The sequence below is a fragment of the Bison bison genome, unplaced genomic scaffold (genome assembly GCF_000754665.1).
Source record: "Bison bison bison isolate TAMUID 2011002044 unplaced genomic scaffold, Bison_UMD1.0 scf7180017864519, whole genome shotgun sequence".
Lineage (NCBI taxonomy): Eukaryota > Metazoa > Chordata > Mammalia > Artiodactyla > Bovidae > Bison > Bison bison.
This window is the reverse complement of record NW_011495072.1, coordinates 9,146,437-9,163,610: the sequence shown is the minus strand read 5'-3', so window position 1 is coordinate 9,163,610 and position 17,174 is coordinate 9,146,437. Positions and strand designations below refer to the sequence as shown.

Below are 17,174 nucleotides of genomic sequence, written 5' to 3'. Positions count from 1 at the left end.
TCCAACACCACAGTTCAAAAGCATCAGTTCTTCGGCGCTCAGCTTTCTTCACAGTCCAACTCTCACATCCATACATGACCACTGGAAAAACCATAGCCTTGACTAGATGGACCTTTGTTGGCAAAGTAATATCTCAGCTTTTCAATATGCTATCTAGGTTGGTCTTAACTTTTCTTCCAAGGAGCAAGCATCTTTTAATTTCATGGCTTCAGTCACCATCTGCAGTGATTTTGGAGCCCAAAAAAATAAAGTCAGCCAATGTTTCCACTGTCTCCCCATCCATTTCCCATGAAGTGATGGGACCAAATGCCATGGTCTTAGTTTTCTGAATGTTGAGCTTTAAGCCAACTTTTTCATTCTCCTCTTTGACTTTCATCAAGAGGCTTTTTAGTTCTTCTTCACTTTCTGCCATAAGGGTGGTGTCATCTGCATATCTGACCAACATACTTCTCTGTGAAACAAAAACTGGGCAAGTCTATTTCTGAGCCTCTTCCATTTTCTAATTCTGTGATGTCCATTCCATTTCCTCTCCTCAGCTGCTAAATTCATTGAACTTTAACAGAATGTTTTCTATTTTCATCTATTTATTTATTTTTATTTACTTGTTTATCACTTGATTTCTTCTTTCCCAAATAAAGAGTATACTTAGGCATTTCTGGTCACTTTCAGCATAACCATGCAGGGCTGGAGAAAAACAGGGTCTATCAATATTTAATGAATTGGTTTTTTAAATTACATGTTTTTATATAGAAGTGATATACTTGTTTAAGAAATTTGGAAAGTACAAAAGAGACAAGAATTATTTTTATTCTTAACATTGTTTATTACTAATGTTTGTTAGGTTGGTCCTTTTCAAGCAACTATTAGCTGTAAAATATAACATCAGTGGCACATGATTACAGGATTATCTAGCTTCAACCTCTAGACAGGTTTCACTCATAAAAGCTATGAGCCAGGGCACTTTAACTACTCCCTGGTTTTGCTTTATTAAATAATTGATTATCCCCTTTGTAAAGCTGGAATCAAGATTGCTGGGCGAAATATCAGTAACTTCAGATATACAGATGACACCACCCTTATGGCAGAAAACAAGGAGCTAAAGAGCCTCTTGATGAAAGTGAAAGAGGAGAGTGAAAAAGTTGGCTTAAAACTCAACATTCATAGAACGAAGATCATGGCATCCGGTCCCATCACTTCATGGCAAATAGACAGGGAAGCAATGAAAACAGTGACAGACTTTATTTTCCTGGGCTCCAAAATCACCTCAGATGGTGACTATAGCCATGAAATTAAAAGACGTTTGCTCCTTGAAAGAAAAGCAATGACAAACCTAGACAGCATATTAAAAAACAAAGACATTACTTTGCCAACAAAGGTCCGTATAGTCAAAGCTATTGTTTTTCCAGTAGTTATGTATGGATGTGAGAGTTGGACTATAAAAGAAGCTGAGCGCCGAAGAATTGATGATTTTGAACTGTGATGTTGGAGAATCCAACTCTCGAGAGTCCCTTGGACTGCAAAGAGACCAAACCAGTCAATCCTAAAGGAAATCTGTCCTGATTATTCCTTGTAAGGACTGAAGCTGAAGCCCCAGTATTTTGGCCACCTGATGCAAAGACCTGATTCATTAGAAAAGACCCTGATGTTGGGAAAGATTGAAGGCAGGAGGTGAAGGGGACGACAGAGGATGATCTTTAAGCCAGTAATTCATCTTGAGATTCTTTAGTAACCTTAGTATCTTATAGGAGGTATCTTTTAGAATGACTGTTATTAGACAAGGTGATTAGACAAGGTCTAACCAGCTTTCTCTTTCCTTATCACAGGAGAAGGAAACAATCGCCAAGTGCATTGCAGATCTAAAGCTGCTCGCAAAGAAGGCTCAAGCTCAGCCAGTTATGTAAACACATCTATCCCTATTAAGACAGCTAGAAACAGTTGACTGACTAAATGGAAACCGGTCAATGTGATAAAATCTTTCTGTATTGCTATCTACTGAAGTTACAGTTTACCTTTCCTATAAATGAAAAGTTTTGAGTCTGATACAATGAAAGAATTGAAACAATCTGTTGGCCAGTAAGATCTTTCTCTAATTCATCTTGCTGTACATTTTGAGTTGTCCTGTGACCACTTTTAAATAAGCATTTTCTTTGAATAAAATTTGGTACCTGGCTAAAAATTGTCAAAGTTATAGTTTAAATTTGTAATTAATTCAGCCATCTTAACAATAAAGTGACAATTGAAACAAAGTTTTTCAAGATGCATAATTTTCTGAAATACTATTTCAACATTTATTGGTAAAAATTAAAGATGTCACTGAACTGATATTCTTATTTATATAATTATTAATGGTAAGCTATTTCTTGCTGCTAGGTTATGGGGAATCTAAAGCTTTTCAATATTCTTAAAATGGCTAAAGGAAATCATATATCATTGACTTTATTTTTGCTTTAGTAGTATTTCTGTAGAAAATACTATGGGCTCAAATGTGTCATAAAATTACTCTCAAGAATCCAACAGACAGAAAATTCTGCCTTTCCATAGCTTTGTCTGCATTTAATTCTCATACTTTTATAAGGATTTACTTGTGAACAAATGGATAAAACAATCATTTAGGTCAGTATTGATGACTAATATATTCATCTTCTATAGAAATCAGATTGACATCATTATTAAGATGTTGCATAAAGGAGAGTTTACTAGGGTCAGTAGGTATTCCAAATTATTCATTAAACGAAAAATTGCTAAGCACTATCCTACAATGGTCACACAGAGATAAAAAGTTCCTACCACAAGGTATTAATCTGCTGGACAGGCAGAATATATGATACGGTACAGATTTTAGTACAAGATGTTTTGAGCGTCCCATTTCAGGTAGTCTAAATAGCCTCATCGCTTCACTTGTGTATAACTATCAGTCAGAAGCACAGCTACTAGGACATGTGTTTATATTTAAGAGATTTGACTTTATGCTCTCATGGGAGCTGGTTAAGCAGTCTCTGTAAGCTCTTAATCTTTGTTTCTAATGAAGGAGCTTGACATGCATGGAGCGGGCATTTAAGAAGGGAAGATAGATGTGAAGTGGGAGAGGGTAGGAACAAGTGGAAACTACAAGCACAGACTGAAACCCTTGTCCATTTTTATTACCTCTGATCTTCATGGTATGATGGTCCTGCAAAACCCGAGGCCCTTCCTAATCCTGGTTCAAAGGTTAGAGAAGCTTAAGGATGACCCAAGGAGAGAAGTTGGGAAGTTAGAGCCCTGCCTGCTAATACTGCTGGATCAACAGATCAGCAGCAACGTGGATAAGCCACAAAGTAGTTCCTGCTTGGCACCTGCAAAGGCAGCCAGGCATGTGGCAGTCAGCCCTCAAGCCAGTCACTTCAGACAAAAGAGCTTCACCTGGGACTCCTTAGAAGGCCACTGGATCCGAGTAGAAACTGACAGTGTGCCCCATAGTTTCCAGAACCAGGCAGTGACATCCTGTATTCACACAGCACTGCAACATGCTGTGGGTAAGCAACACGATGTTCTGCCACCTGGACATTATTATAGTGGCCAGCTGTAGAGCACATGCTGCTCCTTTTGGACAAGAATGTGCTAGAAGAGTTTGTTTATCTATGTGCAAGGACTGGGGTGTCACAACCCAAAGTGAAGCCAGTCAGGAGTGAGATGGAGGTAATAAGCTGAGCAGGGATTTTAGAGGCAAAACTCCAAAGTATAGTACCAAATCTCTACCTTCTGAATATCAGTTTATATATACACTGTGCATAGCTCAGTCAGTAAAGAATCTGCCTGCAATGCAGGAGACCCAAGTTCGATTCCTGGGTCGGGAAGATCCTCTGGAGAAGGAAATGGCAACCCACTCCAGTACTCTTGCCTAGAGAATCCCATGGCCGGAGGAGCCTGGCAGGCTACAGTCCCATGGGGTCGCAAGAGTCAAACACAACTTAGCGACTACACCACCACCACCATGTGTATAATGGGAAGTTGCTGTATAACAGGGAGCTCAGGCCAGTGCTCAGTGACAACATAGAAGGGGGGTGGGGAGGGGTCAGGAGGGTAGTTCCAGAGACGGGGGTATATGTATACTTACAGCTGATTCATGTTGTACGGCAGAAACCAACACAATATTGTAAAGCACTTATCCTCCAGTTAATTTTTTTTTTATTTCTTTGTGATGGTTGTGGTTTAGTACATACAAATTGGTTGTGTGGTAATTGGTTGTGTAACCTCAAATTAAACATTGGAAAACCAATTATTTTTTAAATATTTGATATGAAAAGGTCAAATTGATTTGAAATATGTTTGTGTTAGCAAAAGATTGCATGTCAGTGAAAAAAGGGAAATGTTAGATTCTTTTGTTGTAAGTTTTATAATGACCATAAGAATAATTTATAATCAATGATAATACAAATCAAGATCTTCCTAATCAAGTGGCCAGTGACCTAGTTCACTGGTTATTCTTAGTATCACTCTGGTGGGATAACCAGATAAGTTTCCTGATTTGCTGAAATATGAAGTAGACAATATCACTTGTGGTATAATCTATCCAGAAATATTTCACCCGAGTCTATCAAGACTTAAGATGTAAATTCTAGTTTCCAGGAAATGCAGGAGGTAGAGGAACAAGATGAACAAGAGTCCCTTGGACTGCAAGGAGATCAAACCAATCAATCCTAAAGAAAATCAATCCTGAATGTTCACTGGAAGGGCTGATGCTAAAACTGAAGCTCCAATATTTTGGCCACCCGATGCAAAAATCCAGCTCATTGGAAAAGACCCTGATGCCGGAAAAGATTGAAGGCAGGAGAAGAAGGGGACAACAGAGGATAAGATGGTTGGATGGCATCACTGACTCAATGGACATGAGTTTGAGCAAACTCCGGGAGATGGTGAAGGACAGGGAAGCCTGGTGTGCTGCAATCCATCTGGTCACAAAGAGTCAGACATGACTGAGCAACTGAACCACAGCAGCCTCTAACCCACAGAAACTGAAGGAAGAAATGTGTACTGTTTTAAGCTTCTATATTTGTGATATTTGTTATACTGCAATAGAAAACTGATAGATTAAGGATCCCTACCACTTCAATCTGGTTTGCTTTTTTCTGATTCACTCACTGTGAGTTCCCTTTCAGGGGGCCTGATCCAATTTCCTACCTTGATGCAGGCTTTAGGTTTCCTGACCTCATACAAGGCCTGTAGACCCAATCTTCAGGTCACCAAAAGTTGGCTCTTCCTATAAACAGCAGCTCCAGGTCTCAACTCTCTGATTTTTGAGGATTTCCAACATCTAGTTCAGCCATGCATTTAAAAATATATATATATTTTTAATTGGAGGATAACTGCTTTATAATATTGTACTGGTTTCTGCCATATGTCAACATGAATCAGCCACATGTATACATAAGTTCCTTCCTTCTTGAACCTCACTACCATGTTCCACCCCTTCCCACCCCTCTAGATTGTCACAGAGCACTGGATTGAGCTCCCTGTGTCACACAGTAAATTCCCACTGGCTATCTATTTTACTTATCAGTCATGCATTTTTAAATTGTGTGCTTTAAGTCACTTCAATATTGTGCAACCTTCTGGACTGTAGCCTGCCAGCTTCCTATGTCTATGAGATTCTCCAGGCAAGAATACTTGGGTGGGTTGTCATGCCCTCCTCCAGAGCATCTTCCCAACCCAGAGATTGAACCCATGTCTCTTATGTCTCCTGTATTGGCAGGTGGGTTCTTTACCAGCTGAGCTACCAGGGGAGCCCTTTTTATCACTAGCACCACCTTAAACTATGGTGTTTCAAATGTTTTATCCAGCCTTTGTTGGTGTTCTTTAACAAGAGGATCTCTTTAAAGATCTAATCTGCTGTACTTCTAGGGATTTCCATTTACTCTTTAACTCACTGAAGTCTTACTCTCCACCACTGTCATACCCCAAGCTGCTTTAGCAAAGAGATCAGGATCTCTTCATTTCTAAATCCGATCAACTCTTTCCAGTCCTCATCTTAATCAACCTCTCTCTCTGCAGCATCTGGCACTCTTCAGTTGAGTTCAGTCTCAGTCGTGTCCGACTCTTTGCAACCCCATGGACTGTAGCACGCCAGGCCTCCCTGTCCATCACCAACTCCAGGAGCTTACTGAAACTCATATCAATAGAGTCGGTGATGCCATACAACCATCTCATCCTCTGTCGTTCCCTTCTGCCTTCAGTCATTCCCAGCATCAAGGTCTTTTTAAATGAGTCAGTTCTTAGCATTAGGTGGCCAAAGTATTGGAGTTTCAGCGTCAGTCCTTCCAGTGAATATTCAGTACTGATATCCTTTAGATGGACTGGTTGGATCTCCTTGCAGTCCAAGGGACTCTCAAGGGTCTCCTCCAACACCACAGTTCAAAAGCATCAGTTCTTCGGTGCTCACAGCTTTTCCTTCTTTTCCTCCCTGGTCCCTACATTTGCTATTACTGCTGTCACTGTGTCCTCTCAATTTCCGTAACTGACTCCAGGTTTTTTTTTCTTAAAAGATTTTTTTTGTTAATTTACTTTTACATTTTTGGCTATGCTGGGTCTTTGTTGCTGTGCTGGCTTTTCTCTAGTTTCAGGGAGTGGGGGCTACTCTCTAGTTGTGCTCGGGTTTCTCATTTCGGTGGCTTCTGTTGTGGAGCAGGGGCGCTCGCGAGTGTGGGCTTCAGCAGTTGCAGCACGTGGGCTCTAGTGCACAGACTTAATAGTAGTGGCATACGGGCTTAGTTGCTCCACAGCACGTGGGATCCTCCCAAATCAGGGATTGAACCTGTGTCTCCTGCATTGGCAGGTAGACTCTTTACCAGCAAGTCACTAAGGAAGCCCCTCCACTTTTTCTGACTCCCTCTTAAGTGGTGGTGTTCCTCAGAGTTCTTGGAATGTTTTATTCTCATTCTACAAACTGTTCCTGGATAATCTTATCCACCCCCGTGGCTTCTACTGTCACGTGTATGCTGATGGCTTCCTAATCTATATCCCAAGTTGTATTAGCCAGGATAAGTCAACTGAGGTAAGAAACTGCCCCAAAATCTCAGTAGTGTAATGTGGAAAAGTTTACTTCTTGCTCACACAGAATCCACTCTAGGTCCAGGTGACCCACCGGAGAAACTATCCTCCTTATAGTGACTCGGTGATCCACTTTAGAGCTTTCAACCTTATCTTCTCATCACAAAATCTCTGTGATCACCCTGAAGGGGAAGGGATCAGAGGAGGTCTTCCTTCAGTAATTAAACGCTTCAACTAAAAGGGAACTACGTCACTTTCATTGGTCCATTGCAATTGCAATTGCATTGCAGTTTCATTGGTCCAAATGCAAGTGAAATACTTGCATTTCGCTGAACATCACAAACATGATAAAGCATGTCTTTGCTCACATGGTCCCTCTGCCTGGAATACACTTCTTTCCTCTGTCTGCCTAGAAAATGTGATTCATCTTCCAAGAAGCAACTCAAACATCATCTCCTCTATGATGCTTTTCTTGACACCCACTTCCCCTCCTTATTGTGTGACCAGAGCTTATCACATGGTACTACTAAACCATAAGAGGGTCTGTGCCAGGAGAGATCTAGTTTGGGGTGAGAACTAACACTCTCTACCACACAGCTCTGGATCTTTTGTGAGCCCCTGACCTGTGCATCCAACTACCCTCTTGACATGGCTCAGTAGTACAATCCACAAGCACGCTAGCTCAATGTGTTCAAAGGTAAGCTCATTGTATATGTCCAGTCCTACACTCACCTTCTATATTCTCACCATTAATTGGTGATTCAAGACAGAAACCTGGAAGTTATCTTGAGCTCTCTCCCCCTTACCTTTCTCTCACAACTAGAAAAAGATTAGATTCATCACCTTTCTGCCCTGCCTTCTCTTCCCCAAGGCCAGTGTCTCCGATTAGATCATCCTTGTTTCTCACCTGGAACTCTGCCATACTAAAGGACTCCCTGCCCCCTGTCTGGCCCGCACAAGTCCCTCCTACACTCTATTGCCCAAACCAGAATGTGATCATGTTTCATCCTTCAGCAGTCTCTCCATTGTCTCCAAGGAAAATCTGTTTAAGACCCTCTATCATGGGGCCTTGCGCTTCCTCTACAGTCTTTCTTTTAACATTCCCCCACTGGAAAAAGATTCCACCCACTCTCAATCTCTGTAACATCAGCAATGATGAAATACTTGCATTTTGCGGAACATCACAAACATGACAAAGCATGTCTTTGCTCACATGTTCCCTCTGCCTGGAATATGCTTCCTTCCTCTGTCTGCCTAGAAAATGTGATTCATCTTTCAAGAAGCAACTCAAACATCATCTCTATGATGCTTTTCTTGACACCCACTTCCCCTCCTTATTGTGTGACCTGAGCCTTTTCTCTTGAGTCCCACTCCATCCTGTATGTCTGACACAGCTTATTTCCTTGTCTCTTTCTTTACCCACAGTTTATTTTATTTAATGTGATACAATCTTCCTTATAGGTCATGTTTGGAATTCACACAAGAATTCCAAAATCTTTAGTTATTCTTTATTAATACTTAAAATATACTTTTTGCTTGGATTTAAAGACCTCCACAGTATATCTCAAGTCTATCTACACAACTATTTTCTGTCTCTCCTCTCTCTTAAACCTTGCTGATGGCCCAGAAATTCATCACTCAAAGCCCAGCAAGCAGTCCTTGGGTTGGGAACTTCCTCACACCGTCCATTTCTTCTCCCCCAATCATGTTCCAGGTCTCCCTGCTCGCAGCCTTGCCTGATCCCGCCTGCCCTGCCAGCTCTTCCCTTCTCCCACGCCTGCGAGTTACTCAGCCCTCTCCTGGAACTGTCTTCCCCAGGCTCTCTGCCCAACCAGCTCGTTCCCATCCTCTGGTTCTCAGGGTAAATATCACTCCTTGGACAGGAATTCCTGGGTCATCCATTTTATCCAAAGACATCCTCCCATCACTGACTCCCCAGCATGGCACTCTGTTTGTTTCCCTCATGTCCCTGAACACAATCCGTAATCAATCTGTTATTTCCTTTTCTATTGTTACTCTTCTCAGTTAGACAGTAGGCCTCATGAGCTTTCCTGCCTTCTCTCTAAAACACCCAGAGCACATGGCCCATTGTGTCTATTTAATGTTTATACTTATTATTTTATGGGTAAATGTTTACAAGTAAATGATCCACCTTCCCTTTGAAGCAATCTCCATGCCATATAAATAAATACATAAATTTTACTTATTTATTTATTTTGGCCTGTACTGGATTTTCACTGTTGCACACAGTTGTGTTGAGCAGGGGCTACACTTCCTTGTGGTGTGTGTACTTCTCATTGTGGTGGCTTCTCTTGTTACAGAGCGTGAGGCTCTAGTTTGTGTGAGCTTCAGTAGTTGTAGCACCTGGGCTCAGTAGTTGCAGTTCCCAGGCTCTAGAGTGCAGGCTCAGGAGTTGCGATCCACAAGCTTAGTTGCCACGCAGCATGTGGGATTTTCCCAACCCAAGGATTGAACCCATGTCTCCTGTTTTGGCTGGCAGATTCTTTGTCACTAAGCCACTGGGGAAGCTGGCGATTTCCATGGTTTCAAAACACTTAAAAATCTGTCTAGTCTGCACTTAACACCATTTGCTTTTCATTTTTCTCTATCAACCTTACTTCCTTGGCTGGAATAAACGAGATTATGACATGCTTGATGACAATTGTAATGTCACACCACTGTGATCCCCACAACATCTGACGTGGTAGTTCCATATTCAATTAATACTTAATTAGAAATAAACTTGTCTTATCCCCCCAATGCTCTGGCATTCATGTGTCAAAAGATATAAAATTCTCTGCTTGTGGAATGAAAAAAAATACAGTTTGCCACAAACAGGAAGTTGGCCCTTGAGTATAGACAAGATCTTTGCGACACACAGCTTGATGGTGGCAGTGGCAGTAATCACTGTTTCATCATTCTGAGAAACAGGAATGATAACAGAAGCAGCAAGTGAAAAGCTCCGTCTTAGACAATGACATCTTACAACTGGACTTTGTCTTAAAAGGTAAACGCATTTACCCCATCTTTTAATATAGATGAAATAATCACCAAAACAAAATGTTAATCTAATTTTTACTGGTTTCAGTTACTTTTTTTAACCTTATCTGGTCGGGGAAATGTTGTACGTGAATGGCTGCATTTAGTTGGTGGATTTTATGGTAATCAGTAAGATTCTCCAATGCTGGACAAAACGTGAAAAAGTATGTATATAGAGTACTGTTTCTATTTTAATTTATGTTTCTGTCAAATGTTTGGAGTGTTGTTTTCAAAGGGTATATATGCTTCCTGTTTTTTCCAGCATGGATTCATAACTAGCGTGGATTCATTAACTATTTCCCTGTGGCAACGTGTGAAGCTTTGTCTTTCAGGATGGGGGGACCCAGCTTTTGTTTTAGGTGACTGTGCCAACATTTCTTTGGGGTGGTTGTAAATTCAGAACCAGTCGTGGGAAGGTTAAGATTTTATGGAAACCTATGATCCTCCCCAGTTATACGGTCTAGTACAAATTCATAGGATAAAGTCATACTATGATTAGTGCAAACACATATTTCAATATTTAAAAAACACTACATAAATTTTACAGTACTCTACAAAGAATACTGTTGACTTTTTGTTTATTTTCATTATGTTTAATTATGTTGCCTTTTATTTTTTATTGGAATATAATTGCTTTACAATATTGTGATGGTTTCTGCTGTACAACATGGTGAATCGGCAATATGTACACATACATCCCCTCCTTCTTGGTAACTGACTTTTAAATTAGAAAAGGAGCAAAAAGTGCTGGAAAATTTGTTACCCCTATGGATTCTGCTATGGATGATGGTCTTTCTATCCCTATGGCTCAGAATTCTCACCAAATTTCCCTATGGCATCTTTCTTGTTATCCTAGATTACATGATCTTTAAAAGTTTGTTTGATTGTAAGGCATTTGATTATTTTGCTGTTGTAACTGGTACATAGCAATGAGGTGTCCTTCTCCCAGTCTTTCCCTATATCCAAGGACTCAGAAATTAATTTACTTTTGACAGCTGAATAATTAAGTACAAATAATTGATGTCATTTATTATCTAAATAACCTTAAAATACAGTAGTTATAGCAGAATTAAAAATCCTTCTCATGGGTTTGTCTAAGTATGTAGTAAAATTGTGGCCTCCTAAAATTGTTTGTTATTTTATTTTGTTTAAAGTAGAAATAATTTTTATCAACAGGCAGGAAACTAGAAAAGCAAGCTATAGTACATAGTTACAACAGAAAGACCTATCACCACTCAGAGGCTTATAGAAATTTTCCGTGAAATAGGAAAATGTTTATGATGAAACACTTAGTTAGAAAAGAAAAAGAGATATGAAGAAGTATCTCAACTAGCTTTTAAAAGATGCATGGAAGTACAACAAAAAGGAAATACACTAAAATATTAACAATGGATAGTGGAAGTTTGAGTGATTTTACTTTTCTGCTTTTAGGTACTCTATACTTTTTTGTACAAATAAATAAAAGAGGGGAAATACAGAAAGTTTAACATGAAAGAACCATAGCTTATATAAAGACGTTGTCACGCTTGAAAAGATAATATATGAACAAAATAGAAGCGTCTGATGCAGGACCTCCAAGAGCAAGTTAGTTTGCCCAGCACTGCTAGGGAAGACCGAAGCCAATGCATCAGACCTACGTGACACTCAAAATCATCGATTCTGCTTCTTTCATACTTCAATTTGATGTTTATCAATAAAAATTATGGTTTTAATTGGCTTTCTCATACATTTTGATGAAATGTACTAGCTATACAAACATGTTTCTTATGTTATTCTAGTTCATACATTAGTCTCCTATGAGCTGGTTGGTATGAGTCTGTTCTGGAACATTCAGTCAATTCTTGATGCCCTGATGAGATCAAATGTATGGACCTACAGAGCTGAGGCCTGCCTGCTGAACTGCTGTCCTCACACTGTGAAGTTTGGGATCACTGACCTCACAAGAACACCCTCCGACCATTTGCCTCTTCGATTAAGATCACAATCTCAGAATTGGCCCCTCTGCCTCCTCTCTTTTCCAAGCTTTCTAAGACCTACCTTTTTTTTAATTCTCAGGGGAAGGCAACATGGGAACTCAAATGTCCAAACCTGAACCAAACGATAGTAAGTCTGCAACAGAACCCATTACTTGCCTCGATGCTGAGTTCAGATGGACTGGAATCACGGACACTGTGCTGAAGGGTTGTCAGGGGATGGTATTTCTGAAGTTGGAAGAATCAGATGCAGGCTCTAATGCCAAGAAGAGTGGAAATGGGAACCAGGGAGAACTATCTGATCCTCCAAATATGAGTAAAGGGAGTCTCTGTGCTCAACATTAGACCATCTTGGTAGTTTGAGAGCCTGGCTCACTTCCCTTGAGTGTGAGCATGCTCAGTCATTCAGTAATGTCTGACTCTTTGCAACCCCATGGACTGTAGCCCGCCAGGCTCCTCTGTCCATGGGATTCTCCAGGCAAGAATTCTGGAGTGGGGTGCCATTTCTTCCTCCAGGGGAATCTTCCTGACCTAGGGACTGAAGCAGTGTCTCCTGCTTTGGCAGTAAAATTCTTTAGCATTGAGCCACCAGAAAAGTTCCTTCACCAAGGCTGCCTTTGGCTGCTGCTGCAGCTGCTGCTGCTAAGTCGCTTCAGTCATGTCCGACTCTATGCGACCCCATAGACGGCAGCCCACCAGGCTCCCCCATCCCTGGGATTCTCCAGGCAAGAACACTGGAGTGGGTTGCCATTTCCTTCCCCTAGTCACTGTTAATAGCTGCCCTAAAAAACAAATGAACCAAAAAAAGGCAGCGATTTCTAAGGTCATATGCCCTAGGACTTCAGGAAATGCTAGTTCTAGGTATCACTTTTGGTCTTTAACCCCTGGCCTTGAGATTCTCTGCTTAAGTCCCAGGGAGCATATGTCTCTAGGTCTCATTAAAATCTTTGAGAGAGAGCCCTGAAATGTTATTACAGGGACATATGGGAACTGCAGAAACACTAGGCTCTCCTTTCACTTGTGTATCTGATTATTGTTTAAGCTCCTGATCTAGTTTTCATGTTAAAAAATACAGGCTCTAAGAAACAATGTTCCCTTCTCTTACAGAGCTGTAGCCCCCATGGTTAAACTCCACTGGTTGCTTGGATAAGGGGGAGCACATGGGGACCCTTGGGCTGGAGAAGATGTGGCCGATGCAGTAATCCCCTTTGTATTCTTTCACAGAGGGACCAGGCACCCACCCCAGCACAGCCTCGGCAGTGACCTCCGCACCTTGCCTCTCTGGCCACCCCAGGTAAGCAAGAAATGCCTCCCATTTCCTCTCATACCACATGGCATTTGATTCTGAGTTGACCACTTTGCCTTATGGACTTGGAGAGGGAGGTCTGGGGAGCAGGGATCAGAAACAGCAGTAGTAGTAAATCAGTATTTTACCTTCAGAGTGCGGCTCTTAATCTAGGGTCCCCCATGCCTCAAGAGACTCATGAAGCCCCTAAACTTATAAAATTTGCTATGTGCAGTCCTATGAACATTTTTAAGGGGGAACAGAGCCCGCAGCTTTTACTGACACCTCAAATGGATCTAGAACCTGAAAGCCAAAAGTTGAAAACTGGGGGTGGAGATTGCAAGATGACTAACCAGTGTGAAAGCTATTCCAGAGGTTTACCCCTAGGTGGAAAGGGTCACCCTCTTGTCGTAAGGCCTTCAAAAAGTCCCTTGGGTCATGTTCCCTTTCTTTTCCACAACAGCAAAGAACATTTGGTCTTAGCCTTTTTTGCTGGGGTTATACTGACACTGCTGCTGATGGCCTTTGTCTTCCTCATCATAAAGAGCTGCAGAAAATGTAAGTCTCCAAGAGCTGAGACAGCCCTTCTTTCTCTGCCATCGAGAACAGTAACAGAGAATAGCTTTGAGGGGAGTAAATCAGACAGAGCCCATGCTATCCACAGATCAAGGACTTGAACCCCTTCACTTCTCTCCCGGCCCTCTTCATCCTCCACCCTTCCCACCTCCAGCACCTCCCCCCCTACCCTGTCCCTTCACCCAAGATTAAAGAAAGAAGCTTCTAATTCCTCCAGGCCCCATGGGTGAGACTTGTTCCTCTTCTTCCTGGCACTTGCAGCAGGTCATTCCAGTCCCCAGACCCTGGATCCTCCTTCAGATCATCCAGCCAAGGTAAGACAGCCACTCTGTTTCCTGGATATGGAGGCCTGATGCCACTGGGCACCTGATTCTTTGAAGGGTCTTCTGATTTCTTTGGGTCTTCTCTCACCCAAGCTTTCAAGTTGCTTTTAAATGTCACTTGCTAATAAGAGACACCTTCCTCCAAATCGAACTGACTCATTCCTCCTCTTCCTTCCTCCTCTGCAGCTTTCATCCTCAGAGGAGGTACTTACCTATGCCAGCATGATTTTCAAAGCCCCCGAAGAAAACAGCGATCACCTGACCAAGAGTGTACAGAATGCTGTACACTTGGATCCTGTTGTCTATGCTCAGGTTAAAGTGACAAACTCACCTTGCCTCTCCAGTGAGGCTTGAGTCCAGTTCCTTTTGTCTCACCTCCATCTTCATCCATCACTTTCCATTTTAACAAATTTTGGACTACGACCAGACGAAACCACAGCTGGAGCTGTCTGGGTGTGCTCGGACAATGCTAGTCACCAGTTTAAAGACCAAGGGTTAATCTTTTCCTGACCTGAGAAAAGATCTATGGCCGTCCCACTTGGACCAACAGCCTGTTAGACTGTTGAGAGCTGAGCCTACCTCCCCTGTCACCTTCTGAAAAGTGTGATACAGAGCTCACAGCACCAAGAGTGTTCCCTTGGCATCATCGATCTACTTGGGAAGAGTCAACCAAATGAACAATCCAGGTTGGATTACAAATAAAAGCAAACTCTGCAACGCTGACTCCTTCTCCATCATTGCTGTGTCTTTCCCCATCTCCTCTAGAGGTGCAGAGCTCATCCACAGCCAGAAAAGCCGAATGAAAGTGGTGGTACTTGGAACTCAGGATCAATTGGGGTCCAAGTCGCAAATCTACCACTAACTAACGTCCTTCAGTCATTGGCGCAAGTATGCTAAACTTTTGAAGCTTCAATTTCCTCATCTTGAAAACAGAACTAATAACACATCTCCTAGTGTAAAAATCAATGAGATATCGTTAAGAACTCTGTACATCCCAGAGCACTACACAAAATAAGGTCCCTGTTGGATAAAGCACTATTCAAATGAGGATGTCCATCTCCTTGCTATAGCATAAGAGATATGCATAGCAACAGTATAGGGGAACTAAAAATTGATCTAAATGTTAGCCCTCTCCCCTGCCAAATTCCAATGGATAACCCCATAGGTGGTCCTAGTAAAAATATCAATAAGATTACTTTTTACTAGGTAAGATTATTCTAAATTTCCTTTGTAAGTCATAAACAAGAAAGATCATTCACAAAAGTAAGCAAATAAAAGATGGGAAGGCTGACCTGAACAGCTGAGAGTACTGTTTTATTAAGAATGGCTAATTAAAACATGTTAATGGTTTATGAGTGAAAAAATAAAGGGATAAAATATAAAGACCAGAAATAGACCAAAAATTCCACAAGAGGAAATTTAGAGTATGATGAAGTTGGTGTATCAAATCATTTGGGGAAAATTATTCATAAATGGTGTTGAGAAAATTAGGTAGTCATGAAGGTGAAAATAAGATCAGATTTGTATCTTACTCCTTTTTTTCAAAATTCCAGATATGTCAAAAATTTTACTAAAAAAGTCATAAAAGTACTAGAAGTAAATATGGGAGAACTTTGGAAAACAACAAAGTGAAGTATGCCTCTGAATACATGACGCATGGTCAATAAAACAGAAAGGACTGGTTAACCTGACTTGCAAAGTACTGTTCAAAAGACAAATGGCAAGCTGGAAAAATACTTGCAGAGCATCTCATAGACAAAGGGCTGGTTTTCTCAACAAATATAAGTTCCTATAAATCAATAAGGAAAAAAATCAACAGCTCAATAGAAAAGTAAAAGAATGGATAAGGTTAGGCTATTAGCAGAAAAGGAAATATAAATGACTTCAAACATACGAAGAGATACTCAACTTTACTCTTTAAGATAAATCATAATTAGAACTATAATTAGATAATAAGTTCCATCAGTAAGATCTGCAAAATTCAAAAAGTTTGCTAACAAACTGGGCAAGATTGTGGGGAACTAAAACACATATATACTACTGGTGGGAGAGTGAGTTGATACAACTACTACGAAAGGCATTTTGGCAACAGCTACCATTTTAAATTCTATTTCAAAGAATGTGTCCTACTTAAACATGTGGAAGTCACCTATGTCATTTGAATTGCACCATTCATCAAATAGACTAAAACTAAATTGAGGCTTGTTACTCTAAACACTATTCTGAGGGCTTGGCATGTGTTCATGGAACCCCCACAAACCACCAGGAGGTTGCAGCAGTTATTATTCTCATTTTTGGTACAGAAATGGAGGCACAAGAAGGTCAAACAACTTGCCTGAGCTCACAGTCACACACGAATACTGAATTCATCCCTGTATTTACATACGTTTAGTCTCTCTCTGGAAGAAACATCATTAATGGTTTTAGTAATTGCTATTTTCTGGGGAGTCCCTCTGATAACTGAGGGACTGAGGGGCAGAGATGGGAGGAAGTATGTTTTCCTTTAAAAACCTTTTTTTTTTTTTTTATAACTTTTGAAGTCCTTAATTTACCTTGTTGAGGATTTTCAACGAGCCTGATACCTAGTGTTCCCATTCCCCACCTGAATTCTAGACCAAGTGAGAAATAAGAGGACTCGGCAGATAGAAATCAAAGCAGCATCTTTATTACAAACATAGGAAAATATAAGCATAAACCCATAGCTGCAGAACCCTGAATTCCGTGCACTAAGGCAAGTCCCTGCCCCTCCCCACACCCCAAACGGCAGCTCAGCTGCCCTTAGGGTTGCGAAAGACACCGTGTGCTCTTGAAATCTGCACCCAAGGAATTAAAAAAAGGAAGGGGAAGGGCAGCTCAGTCACTTCTGGTTCCTACCCCCAGACTCACTCATTAGACAAATCACTCCACTTCTGCCAGGGCGTCCCTCACTAAGGAGTGCCCACCAACGGAGCTCAG

At 41.1% G+C, this 17,174-nt stretch overlaps 2 protein-coding genes across 3 annotated transcripts in view; both read left to right on the top strand.

Annotated features, from left to right (window-relative positions):
* Positions 1-2,246, top strand: part of ATP5F1 (ATP synthase, H+ transporting, mitochondrial Fo complex, subunit B1) — a 17,037-nt gene extending 14,791 nt beyond the window's left edge. Inside the window, exon 7 of the mRNA XM_010830836.1 lies at positions 1,824-2,246. Coding sequence (XP_010829138.1) covers positions 1,824-1,901 — 78 coding nt within the window. The 3' untranslated portion in view covers positions 1,902-2,246. The remainder of the gene's footprint in view (positions 1-1,823) is intronic.
* A 7,563-nt stretch (positions 2,247-9,809) lies between these two features.
* Positions 9,810-15,885, top strand: LOC104981631 (chromosome unknown open reading frame, human C1orf162). Of its 2 annotated transcripts, none has more exons than XM_010830834.1 (6): positions 9,810-10,030; positions 12,118-12,165; positions 13,260-13,329; positions 13,784-13,878; positions 14,114-14,210; positions 14,406-15,885. In XM_010830834.1, exons 2-6 carry the CDS (start codon positions 12,129-12,131, stop codon positions 14,443-14,445), a joined length of 339 nt encoding a protein of 112 aa, XP_010829136.1. In that variant the 5' UTR covers positions 9,810-10,030; positions 12,118-12,128; the 3' UTR covers positions 14,446-15,885. The 2 variants fall into 2 exon arrangements, with proteins under 2 accessions (XP_010829136.1, XP_010829135.1); XM_010830833.1 differs by having other exon boundaries at positions 14,158-14,210; positions 14,406-14,940.
* The last annotated feature ends 1,289 nt before the right edge of the window (positions 15,886-17,174 follow it).

Bases quoted from the DNA above. Each gene is read 5' to 3' on its own strand.
- LOC104981631 (XM_010830833.1), top strand. From the start codon at position 12,129: ATGGGAACTCAAATGTCCAAACCTGAACCAAACGATA. The intron at 13,879-14,157 runs GTAAGTCTCCAA...TGGCACTTGCAG, and splicing joins CATAAAGAGCTGCAGAAAAT to CAGGTCATTCCAGTCCCCAG. The intron at 14,211-14,405 runs GTAAGACAGCCA...CCTCCTCTGCAG, and splicing joins CTTCAGATCATCCAGCCAAG to CTTTCATCCTCAGAGGAGGT.